The sequence below is a fragment of the Halyomorpha halys genome, unplaced genomic scaffold, assembly GCF_000696795.3.
Source record: "Halyomorpha halys isolate HHAL.00 unplaced genomic scaffold, Hhal_1.1 Scaffold727.1, whole genome shotgun sequence".
In the NCBI taxonomy this organism is placed as follows: Eukaryota; Metazoa; Arthropoda; class Insecta; order Hemiptera; family Pentatomidae; genus Halyomorpha; species Halyomorpha halys.
In genome coordinates this window covers 275,129-291,921 of record NW_027107768.1, presented here as the reverse complement: position 1 = coordinate 291,921, position 16,793 = coordinate 275,129, and the positions used below count along the sequence as shown (strand labels likewise).

The 16,793-nt window shown below is 35.4% G+C and overlaps 1 protein-coding gene across 3 annotated transcripts in view; it reads left to right on the top strand.

Annotated features, from left to right (window-relative positions):
• Positions 1 to 16,793, top strand: part of Stim (stromal interaction molecule) — a 131,718-nt gene that overhangs the window by 70,347 nt on the left and 44,578 nt on the right. For 2 of the 3 annotated variants that reach the window (XR_010843084.1, XM_067046113.1), the window contains exon 9: positions 12,541 to 12,723. The exons of the other annotated variant lie outside the window; for it this stretch is intronic. Coding sequence is in view for 1 of the 2 variants with exons in the window: in XM_067046113.1 (XP_066902214.1) it covers positions 12,541 to 12,723 (183 nt within the window). In the remaining variant the exon portion in view is untranslated. The remainder of the gene's footprint in view (positions 1 to 12,540; positions 12,724 to 16,793) is intronic. 3 annotated transcript variants of the gene reach the window in all.

Sequence of the window (16,793 nt, the reverse complement as noted above, 5' to 3'; positions counted from 1 at the left end):
TCACAAGCATTTTATTCAGTCTGTGGAGATATTTTAGCTCAGCTGGTAGACCTCAATACTTCCAAACTGTTTCTGCACAGATTAATAGACTTTGCCAACATTGGCATGCCTTGTTAGGTAATCTGTTCCAGCTAGCGTTCTTTATCCTCCAGTTATGTGCTAAATAGATTCATATATGCTGGCATAGAGCCTACATTTATCTGATACATTACATTGATTTTCAAGATCTGTTACCAGTTAAACCTTGTTTCTATGGTCCGATTGTTGTCAGAAACTGGCTGTCGCTTCTATGGTCTGATTGTTGTCAGAAACTTGTCGTTTCTATGGTCTGATTGTTGTCAGAAACTGGCTGTCGTTTCTATGGTCTGATTGTTGTCAGAGACTGGCTGTCTCACAAACGATCATTATTATCATTAGTTATTTTACAACTGCAGTTACTCAATACTAATTATTTTATAGTTACTAATACATTTCAGTAAATAGTTTTTCTGGTTGAAAGTCTCAACGATCATTACAGTGATATCATGAGTGTTTAATTGACAATCATTTCTATAGATTTATTATCATTATTATACATTTTAAAAATTTGGTAACTGAGATTTTTCTCTATAGTTTAACAACTTCTACATCACCTTACACTCAAATTTCAAAATGGGATTTTCGGCAATTTGACGTGGCTCTGTTAATATTAAAAAATAATATTAAATATGTAAAAGAATTTTATTTTTAGGAATGTATTCCGGTATAAAATGTATTTGGAATCAAGATTGGAAAAGACAACAGCCGCATACTTAGTAGCAGTCCCTGCTCATTGAATAGAAAATTTGCAGAAATTTTTTGTAGGTAACTTTTAATAGTTTTTTGTTACTTTACTTTCTACATATTTGTTACAGTAAACAGCACTGTTCATTGGTCTTATAATCTTCCTTTCCTTTTTCTTCTGAAAAATATTTTTAAAATCTTTTACCTAATTAATTATTTAAATAAAGATTTATTGTTACTTACTACAATTTTTCTGCCTACCTTTTCCAAAATCTCATAATATTAATTTCAAGAGGGTATATTTTCTATCCTTTTTTTAATTTACTTAATTGTGAGTATAAAATTCCTGTTTTTGTTTTAATATTTTCTAAAAAAAAAAAAAAAAAAAAAAAAAAAAAAAAAAAAATATGAATAAAAATGGGGGAATTAATCATTGAGCCTTTAAACATTATTACTAAATATTTTTCATTTTATTTTTTAATATAATTTTGTGTTGGCTGTTCTACATTGCTTTCTGTTTGAAGGTAACTAACCTATTTGTGTATTTATTTTATAGCAATAGTTAGTAGATCTGATTTATCTTGATCGATAGTAATATTCACTTTTAGATCCTTTATGAAGAATTTGTTTATTTTTTTTTTTTTTAGGTGTTTTAGTTGGTAAAGTGTATTTATTTATTACATTGTATTAAACTTTTGAAATAAAAAGTTCTCTTACATTTTATTTGTTGTTTCACTCCAATATTTATGATTTTCAACCAGAAAAATTATTTTTCAATTTTTTTTTATTAGAAATAAATTTATTTATTGAATAATTTTGACAATGAGTAAATTATAAGGATAATATGTGCAATGGAAACCTATTCTTAGTATATATAATTAGAATTATATATTTTTTTACTATAGTAAATAACCTCCTTCACATAAACATTTTATCTATAGATTTTTTTTTTCAATTGTCTAACTTTTAAGAAGAATTAGTAGGAATACTTTGTTCTTAGTTAAAAGATCATATTTTGTAATTGTAATATTTCTTTTTTAATTTAATTTTTTTTTAAATAAAAATAATAGTCAAGATTAAACCTCATAAGTGATTTATAGAGTTAAGTATGAAAATTCCTCTAATTTCTTAATTCTAAATCAGAGCTCTTCAACATGTGTGGGTTGTGTTACCTTTATAGGGATTGCAGATATTGCTACAAAACTTAAAACTTATAAATACTCTACAATTTATCATAACAATGACACAATAAAAATACTTGTCCAGTATAATTTTCAAAAATAAATAGAATATGGTCCGGGTTCGGTAAAATAAAACTGAATAGTAAATGGGTGTACTATTTTTTTGTGTACACCCATTTACTATTTGAGTTTTATTTGACCGCACCTGAACCATATTGCATTTATTGATACACACGGTCAGTCAGCTATCTTCCAGGATAATTTTTAATTTTAAGTTCAATATAAATAATCATAAAATATCAACAAAAGGGGGATGTCTTACCACTACTGATTAAATTACATATTATATTTACTCACTAATCTTAACTAGTGCATATCTAAACATCATTAAAATTAATAAAATAAAAAAAGCTTATTTAATCTACTATAACATTACATCATTTAGTAATATGTTATAATCATGAATGTAGGAATAGAATATGATGAAGAAAGTAAAGATTGAATTAACTTTTGATTTCTTTAATTTATCACTGAGCTTTAACAGTAAAGATTTATTTAGTATGAAGATTAAAATATGAATTATCAAAAAATTCCATTCGATTGTTATAGTTGTTAACAGAACTGTAGATCCTACTCTTAATAATTACTCAGTGTCACTGTACCTTTTTCAGGTATTGCATCTTTAAAAATTTTTTTTTTTAAATTGATTAATTGGTGGTTGTGATTTTTTGTGATTCTAAATTACCTAGGAATATGCCAAACAAATGATGGTAGTATTATGATGTAAGGTTATTCTTAAATATAAATAAATATAAAATAATTGACATTTTCACTATGAATTTGCCCTAAATATTGAGTTTACTGCTTTCGTTCTGATGTCTTTCATCATTATAATACTCCAAAAATTAATGTTATTAATTATTTTAATTATCTGATCCTTACTCTGGATTGGTAAATTTTACATGATTCTAGTGGTATTCTATTGTGTCAGGCTATTTGTAAGTACAAAAAAATATCCAAAAGTTTATGAAGAATTAAATTAAACTTGACTTTTAATTTTATAAAAATTCACTCAATAAATCCACATTGTATTTATTATATACTTTTGAAAAGTTAATTTTTTTAATATATTCTTTTAAACATTGACTTTATTTTAAAATTAACTTAGTTGACAATTACTGGCTATTAATTATTATTGGTTAGTTCTGATAAAGCTTGTTGTTTTTATTACTATTTTTGTTGTTTTTATTACTATTTTACTATACTATTTTTGTTGTTTTTATTACTATTTTACTATATTATTTTTCTTGTTTTTATTACTATTTTACTATACTATTTTTGTTGTTTTTCAAATCCATAAGACTCCATGAAGTATAGCTTTCCATAACTGTTGACATTTATTTATTGTGCAACGCCAATTTACCATTTTTTTCTTGTAAGTATAGTTCTTGTATAGTAACCATGTGCAGGAGAAGTTTATTTATAGGTTTATGTATTCCATGCAATATATCATAATATATATAGTACAATATATTCTGCCTAAATTATATTTTTAGTTATCGTTAAAAATAAATGTTAAAACAGATAGGAGAAAACAAACAAGAAGACTATAGAATTACAATAAATTTTAGGATTTTATAAATGAATACACGGAAATAATGACGTTTAAAAGATAATAAAATCTTGTAAACAACCAATTAAATACTAAAGCCTTAGGTGGTAATGAAATATTGAACAAAATAATATAACTTAAGTCAGTTTAGTTAGTTAAAAATAAAAATTGACATTTTAGCTCACTAAAATTTTATGATTGCATGATAAAATGTTCCATATCAAACGGTTTGGTTATGAATTTGTTTGGAGGTAAATCTTAGAAATTAAGCTTAACAACTCTTAATTGTATTTCTCAGAGATGTTATCTTCTGAAAGTGGCTAATGTCTCCTTGCATCACACAGTTTTTTATTTGGATTTTGTATATGTTACATTTGAAAACTTTATTGTTTGTGGAGTTTCTCTATCACTGTTTAAGACATTTATATTTGAAGGACTCTGTCGTAAAACATAATAAATGAAAACTTTCATAATTATAAAGTGTTTCTTAATTATAATATTTTACCTTAAACTATGAGTCACTTATAATTTAATACCAACATTATCCCTTTTAAAATACAAATTTCCAAAAAATGCTTTAAAAAATCTATGAGATCTGTTCTAAAAATTCACAAAACTTCAAATCACAATAAAAGTCAAAGACCATGTTTTACTACCGAGTAGCTCATTTGCAATATAAATTCTTTTAAAGTAGTATTTAGATGATCCATGTTCTGTCTGCTGTTTTGTTTCTTTGTAGCATGTCATTTTTCACTGTTTTAGTTATGTAAGATATGTATTTGCTGCTCCAATATCAGATCAAGTTTATTCTTTTATATTTTTACTAAGGGATAAAGAAACTAAGTAGTTTCTGATTAAAGAGACTATGTAGTATTTAATTTATAGAAGTTAATTGTAAAATCTCTTCTTTCATATACAATAAAGTAAATAACATTTTTGTTATTAAACATATTAATATTTAATAAATGGAATATGGTCCGGGTGCGGTCAAATAAAACTCAAATATTAATAACTAACATAAAAAGTAATATTTAACATTTTATAGTTAACACCAATTTTTTTTCTTTTAATTGGCTTTAAAAAAGGTAGTTTCGAATAGATTTTTTTTCTTTCAGTTACTTATAAATGGAGTGCATAGCAAGGGAAATTATTATTGTGAAAAATATCTAAATTGAGTTTACAACAGAAATACATTTTTTGAGGTTCCATGAGTGCAAATAACCTAATCTCACAAAATGGTATGTGTGTTTTTTTTTTTGTTTTTTGCGAGGGTTGATGGAAATCTTCAAAAGACACAGATTGGCCCATACCTATCTGTGTGCGGGATTGTTACCCACTAAAACCACCTCCCTACACCTGTTCATTCCTCTCCACGGGACCGCCATTAGGCATCACTTCGTGGAGGGAAATGCCTGAGTGCCGCCTCATTTTTCTCTTTGAATGAGTTTCTTGTTTTCCATTCTAATCGCACCTTCTGACCTTCATTTCTGCTCTCACCTTCTGACCCTCTTTTATCCTCTCAAGGATGAATCTCTACACTGCATCCCAATGCTGGTCTGAGCGCAGCATATGGCTCGCTTCATTTTCTGGTGTGATGCTTCTTTCACACACTATCCAATTCACTTCTTTCTTCCGTATAGCGAATGAAAGTGAAAAATACATGCTCCACTGTTTCCTTAAATGTCTGCTTTTGTCCAATTTAAATCGGTACTGGTAGGCTCTAAAGTATCCATGTCTGGTAAACAATAGGGTTACATAGAAATCCACCTCACCATGCCGGTAACCATACCACAAACCAACGTCGATGTTATGGCGGGTAGGGGTTCAAAAGGAACCTTTACTAGCCCAACCGTGAAAATAAAAGAATAGCCGAATTTTGTTACTTTTGTATTTTTAAATAAGTAAACATAATAAAAGGAACACAAAATATACAAACTAGAAAAAAAGAAAGCTTAAAACTATTACAAAATTACATGAATTGAACAAAAGAGAGAAGAAAAAAAAGTCTTATATCACCGGTGATTGATGAGGCTGTGGTTGTGGTTGTTGTCCTGAGTGGATATTCTGGTGGAGGTAGATCGATGTACGTCCGGCCGCCTTGTCCTCTTGGAGTATGAGCCGAAGTAGTCTGCCCGCTGTGGCTAAAATAATTTAAGCTCGCGCAGATGGCCAGAATGCTAGGCATGGTAACTACTAGTATCTAGTGAGGAGACAATGAAGACGATATATGTCTGCTCACTGAGACTCTAAGAAGTCGTCTGTCTATTTTTCAGTATAAAAAACAACAGAGAGTAGTTGCTTTCTGTTTTCGACATCAAAAATCACATGTTCCAATAATTGATTTGTAGACCATATGTTACTGAGTCCTGTGGGACACCACCAGTCACCTTGTATCTCCTTTGGCCAATGTCTGAAAGATAAAAAAGTAGTTTGCAAAAACTCTCATAAGATAGACTGGCACCGCCATAGTCTGTAGAGCATCTAGTCTACAGATCTATCTTGCAGAGTTAAAAGCATTCCTAACATATAGGGTGATGATTTTTGCATAACACTTAGCACCTATCCTCCACCTTGCTCCTGCTATTGCAGTACCTGCTGTCTTGACTACTAATCCAATAGCATCTACCATAGATCGCTCTTTAAGAAATCCATATTGAGCCCATGAGAGGCCACTTACACCCTCCATGAACTCTTGTAGCCTGAGGGAAAGGATTTTCTCGAATCCCTTACCTATAGTATCCAGTAAACAAATTTAAGGAAGACTGGAAGACCCATCAACCTGTCATACAACAGGTCTTCCAGTCTTCCTTTACCCTTTGGAATAAGTAACTTAGTTTGTTAAGTGCTATTTTATATGGCCTACCCTATGGGTCTGCATCCACCTCATCACAAAGTTTTCTTCAGCAATGTCGTTTACTTTTATGGATGGTCAGAGGTCAGAGGTTCCTTCTAGCTCTCTTGAGCTCTTACTGAAGTATAGAAAACTCCGGAAGTTATCTTGCTCACTGGTAACGTCTTCTTGCTAGGTTAAAACACTGATGAAGATCAGCAATAGTATCTGTCCACCAGTATACTGGGGAGTGATGTTGGCAAGGCTTTGAACTAGCCATAGCTATATCACAAGTTCTAGAAATAAGAGGTCAGTTTATGCACCTTTGTCTCGGCCGACCCTTTCAGTTTACATTCATAGTCTAGCATTACAGTGAATGAACTGTCATCAAAAGTGTTTGTTATGTGTGTGTGTTTTCTTAACGAGGGTCAGTGGAAATCTTCAAAAGACACAGATAAGTACTATCGGTGTGTGGGATTTTTACTCACTGAAACTACTTCATGGAGGGAAATGGCTGAGTGCCACCTCATTGTTTTCTTCTCATGGTTTTCCTTGCCTTCTAGTTCTCTCTTTCGCTCTCAACCTCTTAAGGACGACTGTGGTGAATCTGTTCACTGCATCCCAATGCACTTTCTGTAAGTCTTTTGCATATATGGCTAACAACCAGACCTACTCGTACCTTACCTTGAGCCATAACCTTTCTAACCTGGAGAACTGGGAGTGAAATGACCGCTGTTTGTGTACCTCCATAGGCTTGACTTATGGATTTTACTGCCGTGATGGGCACTGATTCTTCACCTAGGAGTGGTTTCAAGGTTTCTGTTACCTCCTCTTTGGTGGTGTAAGCATCTAAATCTCCAAGTTCGAAAAGGGACTCCTCCGTCCAAGTCTGCCCTTTCGCTTAACATTCCCTCCATTGAACTTTTCAGTGTAGCAAGAGATTGCTCTTTCTTACGGTCCAATTGCAAAAGAAGATCGCCTTTTGCCTTTATTAATTTTCCGGACCTTAGTTATTGAAGAGGCCATCTCCAGCATTGCCGGATTTTCTCTTACCTTTCACAGGACATCTGGGACTAGCTCAAGTATTTTCACAATTATGGCATCAGGCCTCCGAAGGCTTAAGGCGAGGTTTCTTCCTCGATCTTTTGCATACTTCTTGCCAGTTTTCTTCTTGTGGTTCCCTACGTTGAACTGCCAATCTCTGAGAGCGATCTATGTTATCATGCACAATCTGATCTACCTTAGATTGTACGCTTTTCTTTGAATTCTTCATTTTATTGCCCACCAAAGAAGGTGTGCTAACTGTCCCTTCGGATTTAAGGTTAATAGCATTCTTTCTTGGTGGACTTATCTCCCTTGAGTGTAGCCATCTGCAGTTTTGATAGGGAGGGCAGCTGTTTTTGTCAAAGTAAAGTTAGATTTCACAGGCATAACTCCTTATCTTACTATGAACGTTTTTCTTTGTGCAAATAAAAAAGAGAGGAATCGTTCTATCTTATCCAAGAATCTGGATCACCTCTGAAGTAGTTTGTCATGTGGTATTAGATGCTACAATGACCAAGTCTCCCACCATTGCAGCTCTGCAGTCGTATGATGATGAAGTTGGGGAACCTGCTTTCACTTTCCCTTTCGACACCGGTACTGGGGTTCAGTACCCCCGTACCGTAACACAATTGATATTGTCTTCTATCATTAGTGACTTCAGAAATTTTATTTTTCACATTTTATATCTCCTGCCAGGTTTGAGACAGCTTCCTCTAACCTTTTTTTTTTTTTTTGTCTCCCTTCCGGGCATTTCTGCCATACGGGGTTCGGCAACAGTGGGGTAGTGCGTTAGGATTGCGTATGCCAGTGCTGCCAATAAACATCTTTTTTTTTCAACTTTATTTTTATATAAATATACAAATTATTTGGTGGGACCATTTAATTTTGTGGGTTACAATTTTTTAAAAACATGGTGCAGCCCAGCACTCCTTCGAGTGCCTTAAGATGGGGCTACACCTTATCCATCAGCATCCATCCGGTTTTCACCTCCAGTACTCAGCCTAGTCCAGCCTTCCTGGTCTCATCCTGCTTCTTCACTGTCATTTTCCATTAGTGGCTCACTGACCCCGGGTGACTGAGCCCTTCCTAATGTAAAGTGTGTTGGGCCGACCACCTCCCTCCACCCGTAGATGAATTCCCTGAAGAACGGGTAGTTCTCATCGTCCATCAGATGGGGAATTTTGTCCTCTTCTTTCATTTTATAATAATATGGCTCATGCCGCTATGCTAGAATGGATTAAGGTCAGTAGGGCAACCGCCCAGAACCTGAGGAAGGCGGTGTCGGACTTTGAAGAAAAATTCACTGGAGAAATTGGAGAATTAAATCAATTTTTAAAGGGGGATGACAGACTAATAAGCAGAATTGAAGCGAAGTCTATTGAAAATCTACTGGATACCGAAAATGCGAAGGCTTTGAAAGCAGCGATTGTCTGCAGGGTAAAAAGCAGCATTCTGAATCAGATTCAAGCAGATGAGGAGACACACTGGAGTGTGATCAAGGCGAAATTGAAGAAGGCGTTTGAAGGAGGATGGTGCGCCCCAGAAGAGGACATATTTTTTATGATTATGTAAACAAAGAAACCAAATCAATCAAATGGGCAGTATGGCACAGAACTCCTGACACGCTACAACAGAATCGCCGATAAACTCAACGAGATGATGGAGACAATCCAGGTACACAGTCGGATGTAATTCATATCCAATGTACTTAAGATTCAGTTGGCAAAAGAACTGGGGAAAAAGGAGGGAATGCTGAGGGAAGGAACGCTCCTTCCTAGAGTGCGAGCAAGAACTAATTGATGCCAGCGCCAGAGAGGAAGAGTCCCATATGGAAATATAAGAAATTAGATGGATGAGAGTTGCTTATAATCAACCGAGGACTAATACAGTTCCATGGAAAAGAAATAAAAACTGTTATAGTGGAAAGGAAAGAGTTTCAACCACCGAAAGGAGGCAGATAAAACCAAGAAAAAGTGAGTGCCATGAGGACAGAAAGTGCCATGGTTGTGGGAAAGTAGAACACTTAGTGGCCCACTGACCATGCACAAGGTGGTTTGAATACGGAAATGAGGGGCATATAGCCAAACAGTGCCCATACATGTACCGAAGAAGAGATGTGGGCTTGGGCAAACCAATAGAGATCAACGCACAACAGGTACTGAGAAACCACCGGAGGTTGAGTAGATCATCTGGTGAATCCACGGAAGCATCGGGAATGTCGGAGACCGAAGAAGAAGCTAAAGGGCCACAGAACCGAGGTAGTCAAGGGGACAGAATGGAAATAGGAGGATGGAAACAAGGGAAGAGAGACGAATGGAGACGTAGAACATCTGAAGGGGATGTCGGCAGAGGGGCGACCACACACTGCTGAATTATAATGTGAGGGAGAAGAGCGGCTGTCAGCCTATTATAGAGATAGCAGGAGTGAGGTGCCTGGTGGACATTGGCAGTTCCAACACCATCATGTGCCGAGAAAAGCTGTGTAGTAGAGATACAACACACCAGATTTAGGAATGTCAGTGTAAATTAATAACCCTGGGTGACCCTTGTGAGGTCAGAGGTAGAGGGAGAGGTGGAGATAGAGTTGACAAGGTGGGAATTTAGTAAGGAAAACTTGCCAATACATATCGTAGGATGTATGCTAAGGGAATATAAAGTAATTGTTGGATGCCACCTGCTAGGGAAGGTGGGTGCTTGGTTGAGGAAGAGCAATGGAAAATGGTACAAAGGCCATTTTCAGTGGAAGATCACGGGCACTCGGGTTGGAGCAATTAATTAGGCCGAGGACTGGAGACGAAGCCTCAGAAGGGAATTTAAGATTTTTTTTTTTAAAGAAGGGGACATGTTCGGGACGACTGGGAGGACGGTCTATGAGATCTTATTAAAACAAGACATATTTGACATACGTGAAAAAGAGGAGATACCCACAGTCGTTATGTCACCACATCCGGGAAGAGCTTGAAAGTTTAAAATGTCAGGGAATAATTATTGACAGTACTTCCCCGTTCAGTAGTCTGTTGTGGGCAGTGAAAAAGAAGAGCATGGCTGGTGAAACTACCGAAAAGTACAAGGTGGTGATTTATTACAGGAAGCTGAATGAGAATACGATAGACAAAAAGTACCCGATCCCCAGATTTGAAGACATTTTGGACAGGCTGAGCCAGGTGACGGTATTCAGCACTTTAGACTTCAAGGCTGGATATCATTAAATTAAAATGTACCCTATGAATCAATATAAGACGGCATCCACATTTGAGAGAGGACACTGCAAATTTACTAGGATGCCGTTTGACCTCAAAAATGCTCCCATAACTTTCAGCGCCTGATGGACGAGTTTTTGAGGGGAATTGACAAATCTATATGTCAGAATTATATGGATGATCTCCTAGTGTTCAGTAAGAACGAAGAACACGTGTAGCATTTAAACAGCGTATTCCATAGAATTAGGCCGGTTGAGCTCAAATTATTGGTAGAGAAATCATTGTTGGGGCAGGAACAAATAAATTTTTTAGGCCACACAATTTCTAGGGAAGGAGTTAAACCTGACGCGGACAAAGTCGCAGCTATACAGAAGATGGCAGAGCCTAGAGATGTGAAGGGAGTTCGGAGGTTGTTGGGAACTTTGAATTATTACCAGAGATTTGTACCAGAAATGGCTGGGTACCTCGTTCCACTCAACAACCTACTCAAGAAAGGCAGAAAGGTGATTATCGCTCCGATGGTGGAAGACAATATCTGGCGGTGCATGGACAAGTTGCAGTAGGAGCCGGTACTGGCGGTCCCGGACTTTACGGACGTTGTCTCAGGAGGGTGAAGGGGGAAATCGCCAGTAGGCGCTTGACAGAAACGGAGACCAGATACAGTGCGCTGGAACGAGAGTTCATGGGAATAGTGTGGGTTGTTGAAGACTTTAGACCCTACATGTTAGGCAGAATGTTCAGGGTACACACTAATCAGAGGCATCTTCAATGGGTGGGAAAGTTGAAGGAGTCTTTGGCTAGAATTATGCGTTGGAAGGAGCTCCTTACAGAGTATAATATGGACATAGCATATAAACCAGGAAAGAAAAATATGGTAGCCGATTGGTTGTCTCGAGCAATTACAGTAAATATAATAGAAGAGGAGGTCGGAAAATCATCCAAACAATTCTTGTAGGAGTGAACACACAGAGAAGAAGAACAGAATGTGGCATAGGAAGACAATAGGGAGGAATCTTTGTCTAACAAGAGTTCGGAGGAAGGAAGACCAGTAGATATGGATATGGATATGGACAAGTTGTTGGAAGCTGCTCTCTGATTGTGGTTCTAATTCTACGGAATTCCAAAGCGTATCTCATCAGATTCAGGCAGAGAATTTGACAATCCCATGATTCGAACAGAAATGAAGTACCTGGACGTAACATGGCATCTCAACACACCAGGGCACCCCAAGAGGAGAGGAAACATTGAGCCGCTTCATGGCATATATATTTGATCAAGGGAAGGTGTTTAAAGAGATTCCTAAATAATTCATTATTTTATTTACCAATATTATTCTCAGAATATTCCCAAAACAAGTTCTTAATAAAATTAGCTATTATTGCGAAGATGCATTTTTTATTCTTTATAATGTTGTATGTCTTTTTAATTATCTAAGAGGTTCACTAGGTGTGGGAGTTCATGTAAAAAATTTTAAATGATTTAGTTATTACTACAGTCATGGCAAGAAACAGCTACTATTTTTATCTCTTATTCATCAAATGTCTTTGTATATTCATAAGTATTAAAAATTTAATTATTGTTTAGAACATAAATTTTGTGTGGTAAATATGTATCAAATTAAAGTGAAATGTGAATCGGTTTTTTCAAACTATATTTTTAATATGTTTGTATTTATGAAATGAAAAAATAATTTTATTCTGGGACATATGTTCCCTAAGAATAAATACATGGTTCATGTAGTGGGATTTTTATCTGGCAAGCGTTTACAAATTTTCAGATAGTAGAATGAAATTAAATTGGTATATTGGCTTTACTACTGATTATAATGTTAATCAATACATGCCTATTTATTTGATTACAAAGATGTGGAGGTTTGGTTATTCAATAAATGAAGGAATAGGTGTTGTTTAGGAAAGAATGGATGAGGACTGGCGAGTGGAGATGGGAAGACATTTCCAGAGGGAGGTTGCACATATGATGAAGGATTTGCTAAAGAAGGAGGTTCTATGGGAGGTCATATATAAATCGTTCGGATGGGATCTGGTGTTTAATGAGTGGATGGATGAACAAAGAGTGAGGAGATATAGGATAGAGGTAGGTTTTTTGATTTTAAGATCTTGGAATAGAAAAACACCAAGGAGGTATTGCCTTCGGGAGGTTGGATAGAGCCACTTCAACTCGGAATACCAGCGGGAGACTTTAGAGTGTCTAGGGAACCCAAAGATAAATCTTACAAAGCAATTCATGAGTCTCTTCAGTCACAACTCTAGTCCTGCAGATAGCCTTCCATACACCAAGGATCCGTAGTCGAAGTGGGGGAAGACGAGAGAGGATAGTAGGAGCTGACGGGTGTTCTGAGGAATGGAATTACGGAATTTTAAGAATTGTTTGAGTACAGTTATGGATTTACGTGTGATTTGGGAAATGTGGTTATTCCAGGAGAGGTGTTGATCAAAGGTGACACCAAGGTTTTTTATTGTAGGATAGAAGTGAATCGGTTAGTTGTTAAGGAATAGTAGAGGACAGTAAGGGAGGGTATGAAGGAGGTGCTTGGAACCAATAAGAATGGCCTTCGTTTTTTATTTTTCGTTAATCATTGTTAGATGCCCATGCGTTAATGCTGTCAATATCTTCTTGTATCTTTTGGATGGACTCAAGCATTTCGGAGGGATGGAAGGACAGATAGATTTGGAGATCGTCTGTGTATAGGTGGTACTGTGCTTGGTAAATGGAATCAGGAAGATCGTTGATATAAATGGAGAAAAGGGTTGGTGAAAGTGAGGATCCCTGAGGAACACCTTGTGACAGAAGAAGGGGAGAGGAAAGAGGTTTGTTCGGAATGACGACTGTTTGGGAACGATGGGACTGGAAGGAGAGGAACCACTTTAGGACACTTTTTGACATGGAAAGGTTTTGAAGTTTATTTAGGAGGATCTTATGGTTAACTGTGTCAAATGCCTTAGAAAAATAAAAAAAAATAAAATTGTTATATAATGATTGTCTATAGCAGATTGGAGGTCTTGGGAAATTTTCAATAAAGCTGATTGTGTGGAATGTTGGGAGCGAAAACCAGATTGGAAAGGATTAAGGAGAGCTTTTTGCTCGAGAAAATTATTAAGTTGGGAGTGGACTAATCTTTCTAGTGGCTTGACCAAATTGGATAGAATGGATATTGGCCTAAAGTCGGAAACTGAAGAAGGAGAAGGTACTTTGTTCATTGGTCGGATGAGGACTTTCTTCCAGGCTTTGGGAAAAACGGAATTTTGAAGGGAGAAGTTATAAATGTGCAGGAAGACAAAGTTTGATGATCTTTACAGGAACATTGTCTGGGTCGTAATCGTTAGTTCTGGACTTGGGGACTGCTGAGATTAAATCATCTGGAGAAACATTTAGGAAATAAAAGTTATTGGGATCAAATGGGATTTCAGGGATGTGAAGAGATGAAAATTCACATGAGGTTGTTGAAGAAGGAGGAGCAACAAAGAAAGTATTAAGCTCGTCTGGATCAACTGGGTAGTATGGACAGGATTTAGGAATGATAACGGAGAGATTCTTAAGGATTTTCCATTTGCTTGAAGAAGTTTGTCGGTGGGTGCGGTCAGCAAAGAACAACATAAATAAACAAAACAATATTTATTTATTTTATGCCGACGTTTCGACCTGAGTTTCAGGTCTTCATCAGGGGTTGTGGCTTGTAAAGGGGAAGATGGTAACTGACTGACGATCAGTAAACTTGTATTAGGCATATAAAAGGTATGCTGAGTGGAAAGATAACAAATTAAATACAGTGTTGGATTAAATTTAGATAAATATAGAAATAATAAATATAATTTACTAGAGATAAAATAAATATTTGAACACAAAGATAATTTACTTGGCTTGAAAATAAAAAGAAAAGTAATGCTGCTTAGAAGATTAAATAAAAAATAGGATGAAAATAATAGATAAAGAAATAAAAATGAGTTTGGAAAATATATCAGAAAAACTAAATTAAATTTACTAAAGGAGAAAAAATAAATTAATAGCTTCTATAAAAAAGAATGTTTCCCTTAAGTTGAGAAATAAAAAAGAAAATGGGGGGTTATAATGAAAATATAAAAATAGGCTAAGCAATAAAAATAAAAGATAAAAAATTTACAGAGGTTTAAATCTAATGTAACCAGGGGGGTGGCGTCAGTGAAAGGCTTCCAAATCCTCAGCTGTATTAATGATGACAACAGATTGGCCATCATCTCGGCGGCATCTGACTCTCTCTCGAGCGAACCAGACATACCTCAATCTGCCTCGCCAGCCAGTACAGGTGTCTATTGGTGGGGGTCATCTCTTCGCCTATATAGATCCTTTCGTCGCTGTCCCAGCCGAGATGCCTGGTAGTGAAATCTCTTTTTACCTTTCGGAGCCGAATCACCTTGTCGCGGACAGTCTGGCGAACGAATCGCACCGCTATCGCGGGCGGGCGAGGGTCCTCTCCTCTGGGCCTTTTTCTTTTCACCGCGTCCAGGTCTTCCGGGCCGAGCTTCACTCCCAATGCCGCTCTGATCGAACTCATTATGCCCTTGGGTGTTTCACCTGTTTTCACCGGGATGCCCCTGATTTCAAGTGAGTGGGTGAGCTTGGCCTTGTTCGGCCTGATTTATTCTTGCTTCCATTGTTTTAATTTGTTTGGTTTCGTTCTGCTTTTTGGCTCTTTCCTCCATAGTCTCGGCGTTTTCAAATATGATTTTTCCCTGGGTGTTCATTACATTTTTGATATCTTTTAAATCATCTGTAATTAAATAAATAATATTTATATGTAAAGATGCTATATCGAATTGTAACTATTGTATGTGTATTTGTAAGCAGTTACTAACTCAGAGGCGGTTTTTGACCAAATGTTTATTTAAATGATAGGATTGAAATTGATACAGAATTTATTTAAAAAAAAAAAATATTTCGAGTTCAAAATAATTTTTTTTTTACTTAGGGAGGAGGAGGAATGTAATATTCTCTTTTTTAATCAATAGTTGATATTTATCTATAAATGATTTTAGTTATGTTTGTATTTTATGTATATCGTTTCAGTATTGTTTTATTTGTTATTTTAAATCAAAAAGCAAGCTAACCAGTTTTCATTGTCTAAAATAAATACGCTATTCAAAACAAAGAAGAAGATGGCGCCGCGCGTCCTTCCGAAGTGTTCGTTGGTTTGTTTGTGTTTGAGAACATGGATTGAAATTTTTCAACTTTTGTTGTGTCTATGGAGTAATTATGGAAAAGGAATAATCAAAGAAGAAATGGAAGAAAGTAACAATTATCAATAAACTATTTATATCGTGGATCATAGCAAGTGAAGCAGAGCGATTGTGCTGCAATCGATTATTTTTGGATCGACCAGTGAACATTGAAGATAGAGGAGAGGAAGCGGGCACTCTTGATTTGGCTGGCCTGGTGAGAGGATGTCGTTGGCTAGAAGCGGGAAGGACTGGAAACCATTGTTAGGAGTTAGACATAGCATCATAGACAAAAAGATATCAACAATCATCAAGGTAAGATTGTGTAATTGGTTAGTTTTGTTTCTAACTGGAATTTGTTACATTTGTAGAATAGCTGTTAATTAAGTTTAAGTGTTATCAGTAGTAAAGTGTCGTCTGTTTCTGATTGCCTGGAAACCCGCCCTGAGAAAAGAGTCTATTATGTTTTAAAATTTAAATAAAATTCTATTATCTATTTAATATTAAAGTTTTTAATTTGAACCCAAGCTATCTTTTAGATATGAGAATTTAAGTTAAAAAATATCAAATTCCATTAATTTTATTTTAATAATTTTTCATTATTACAATATATTGTAATATCCTCTTTTATGAGTAAATAATTATTTTTATATATAAATGATTTTAGTTATGTTTTTATTTTATGTATCAATGTTAAATATTGTAGTATTAAACCTAAAAGCAAGCTAACCAATTTTCATTGATAAAATATGCAGTTACAAAAGATATCGTTCAAAGCCAAGATTAATTTAAATTAAGTGTTATTTGTGTGTGTTTAAGTGTGTTACACATGACTGTGACCAAACTGAGGTGATGCAAAATCTTGGGAGCAAAATTAAGCAGCTTCTCTCCTTTATTCGTACCAAGAACAATGTCCATGGTAAGATAAGGAGTTTTACATGCGCAACAGTTGCG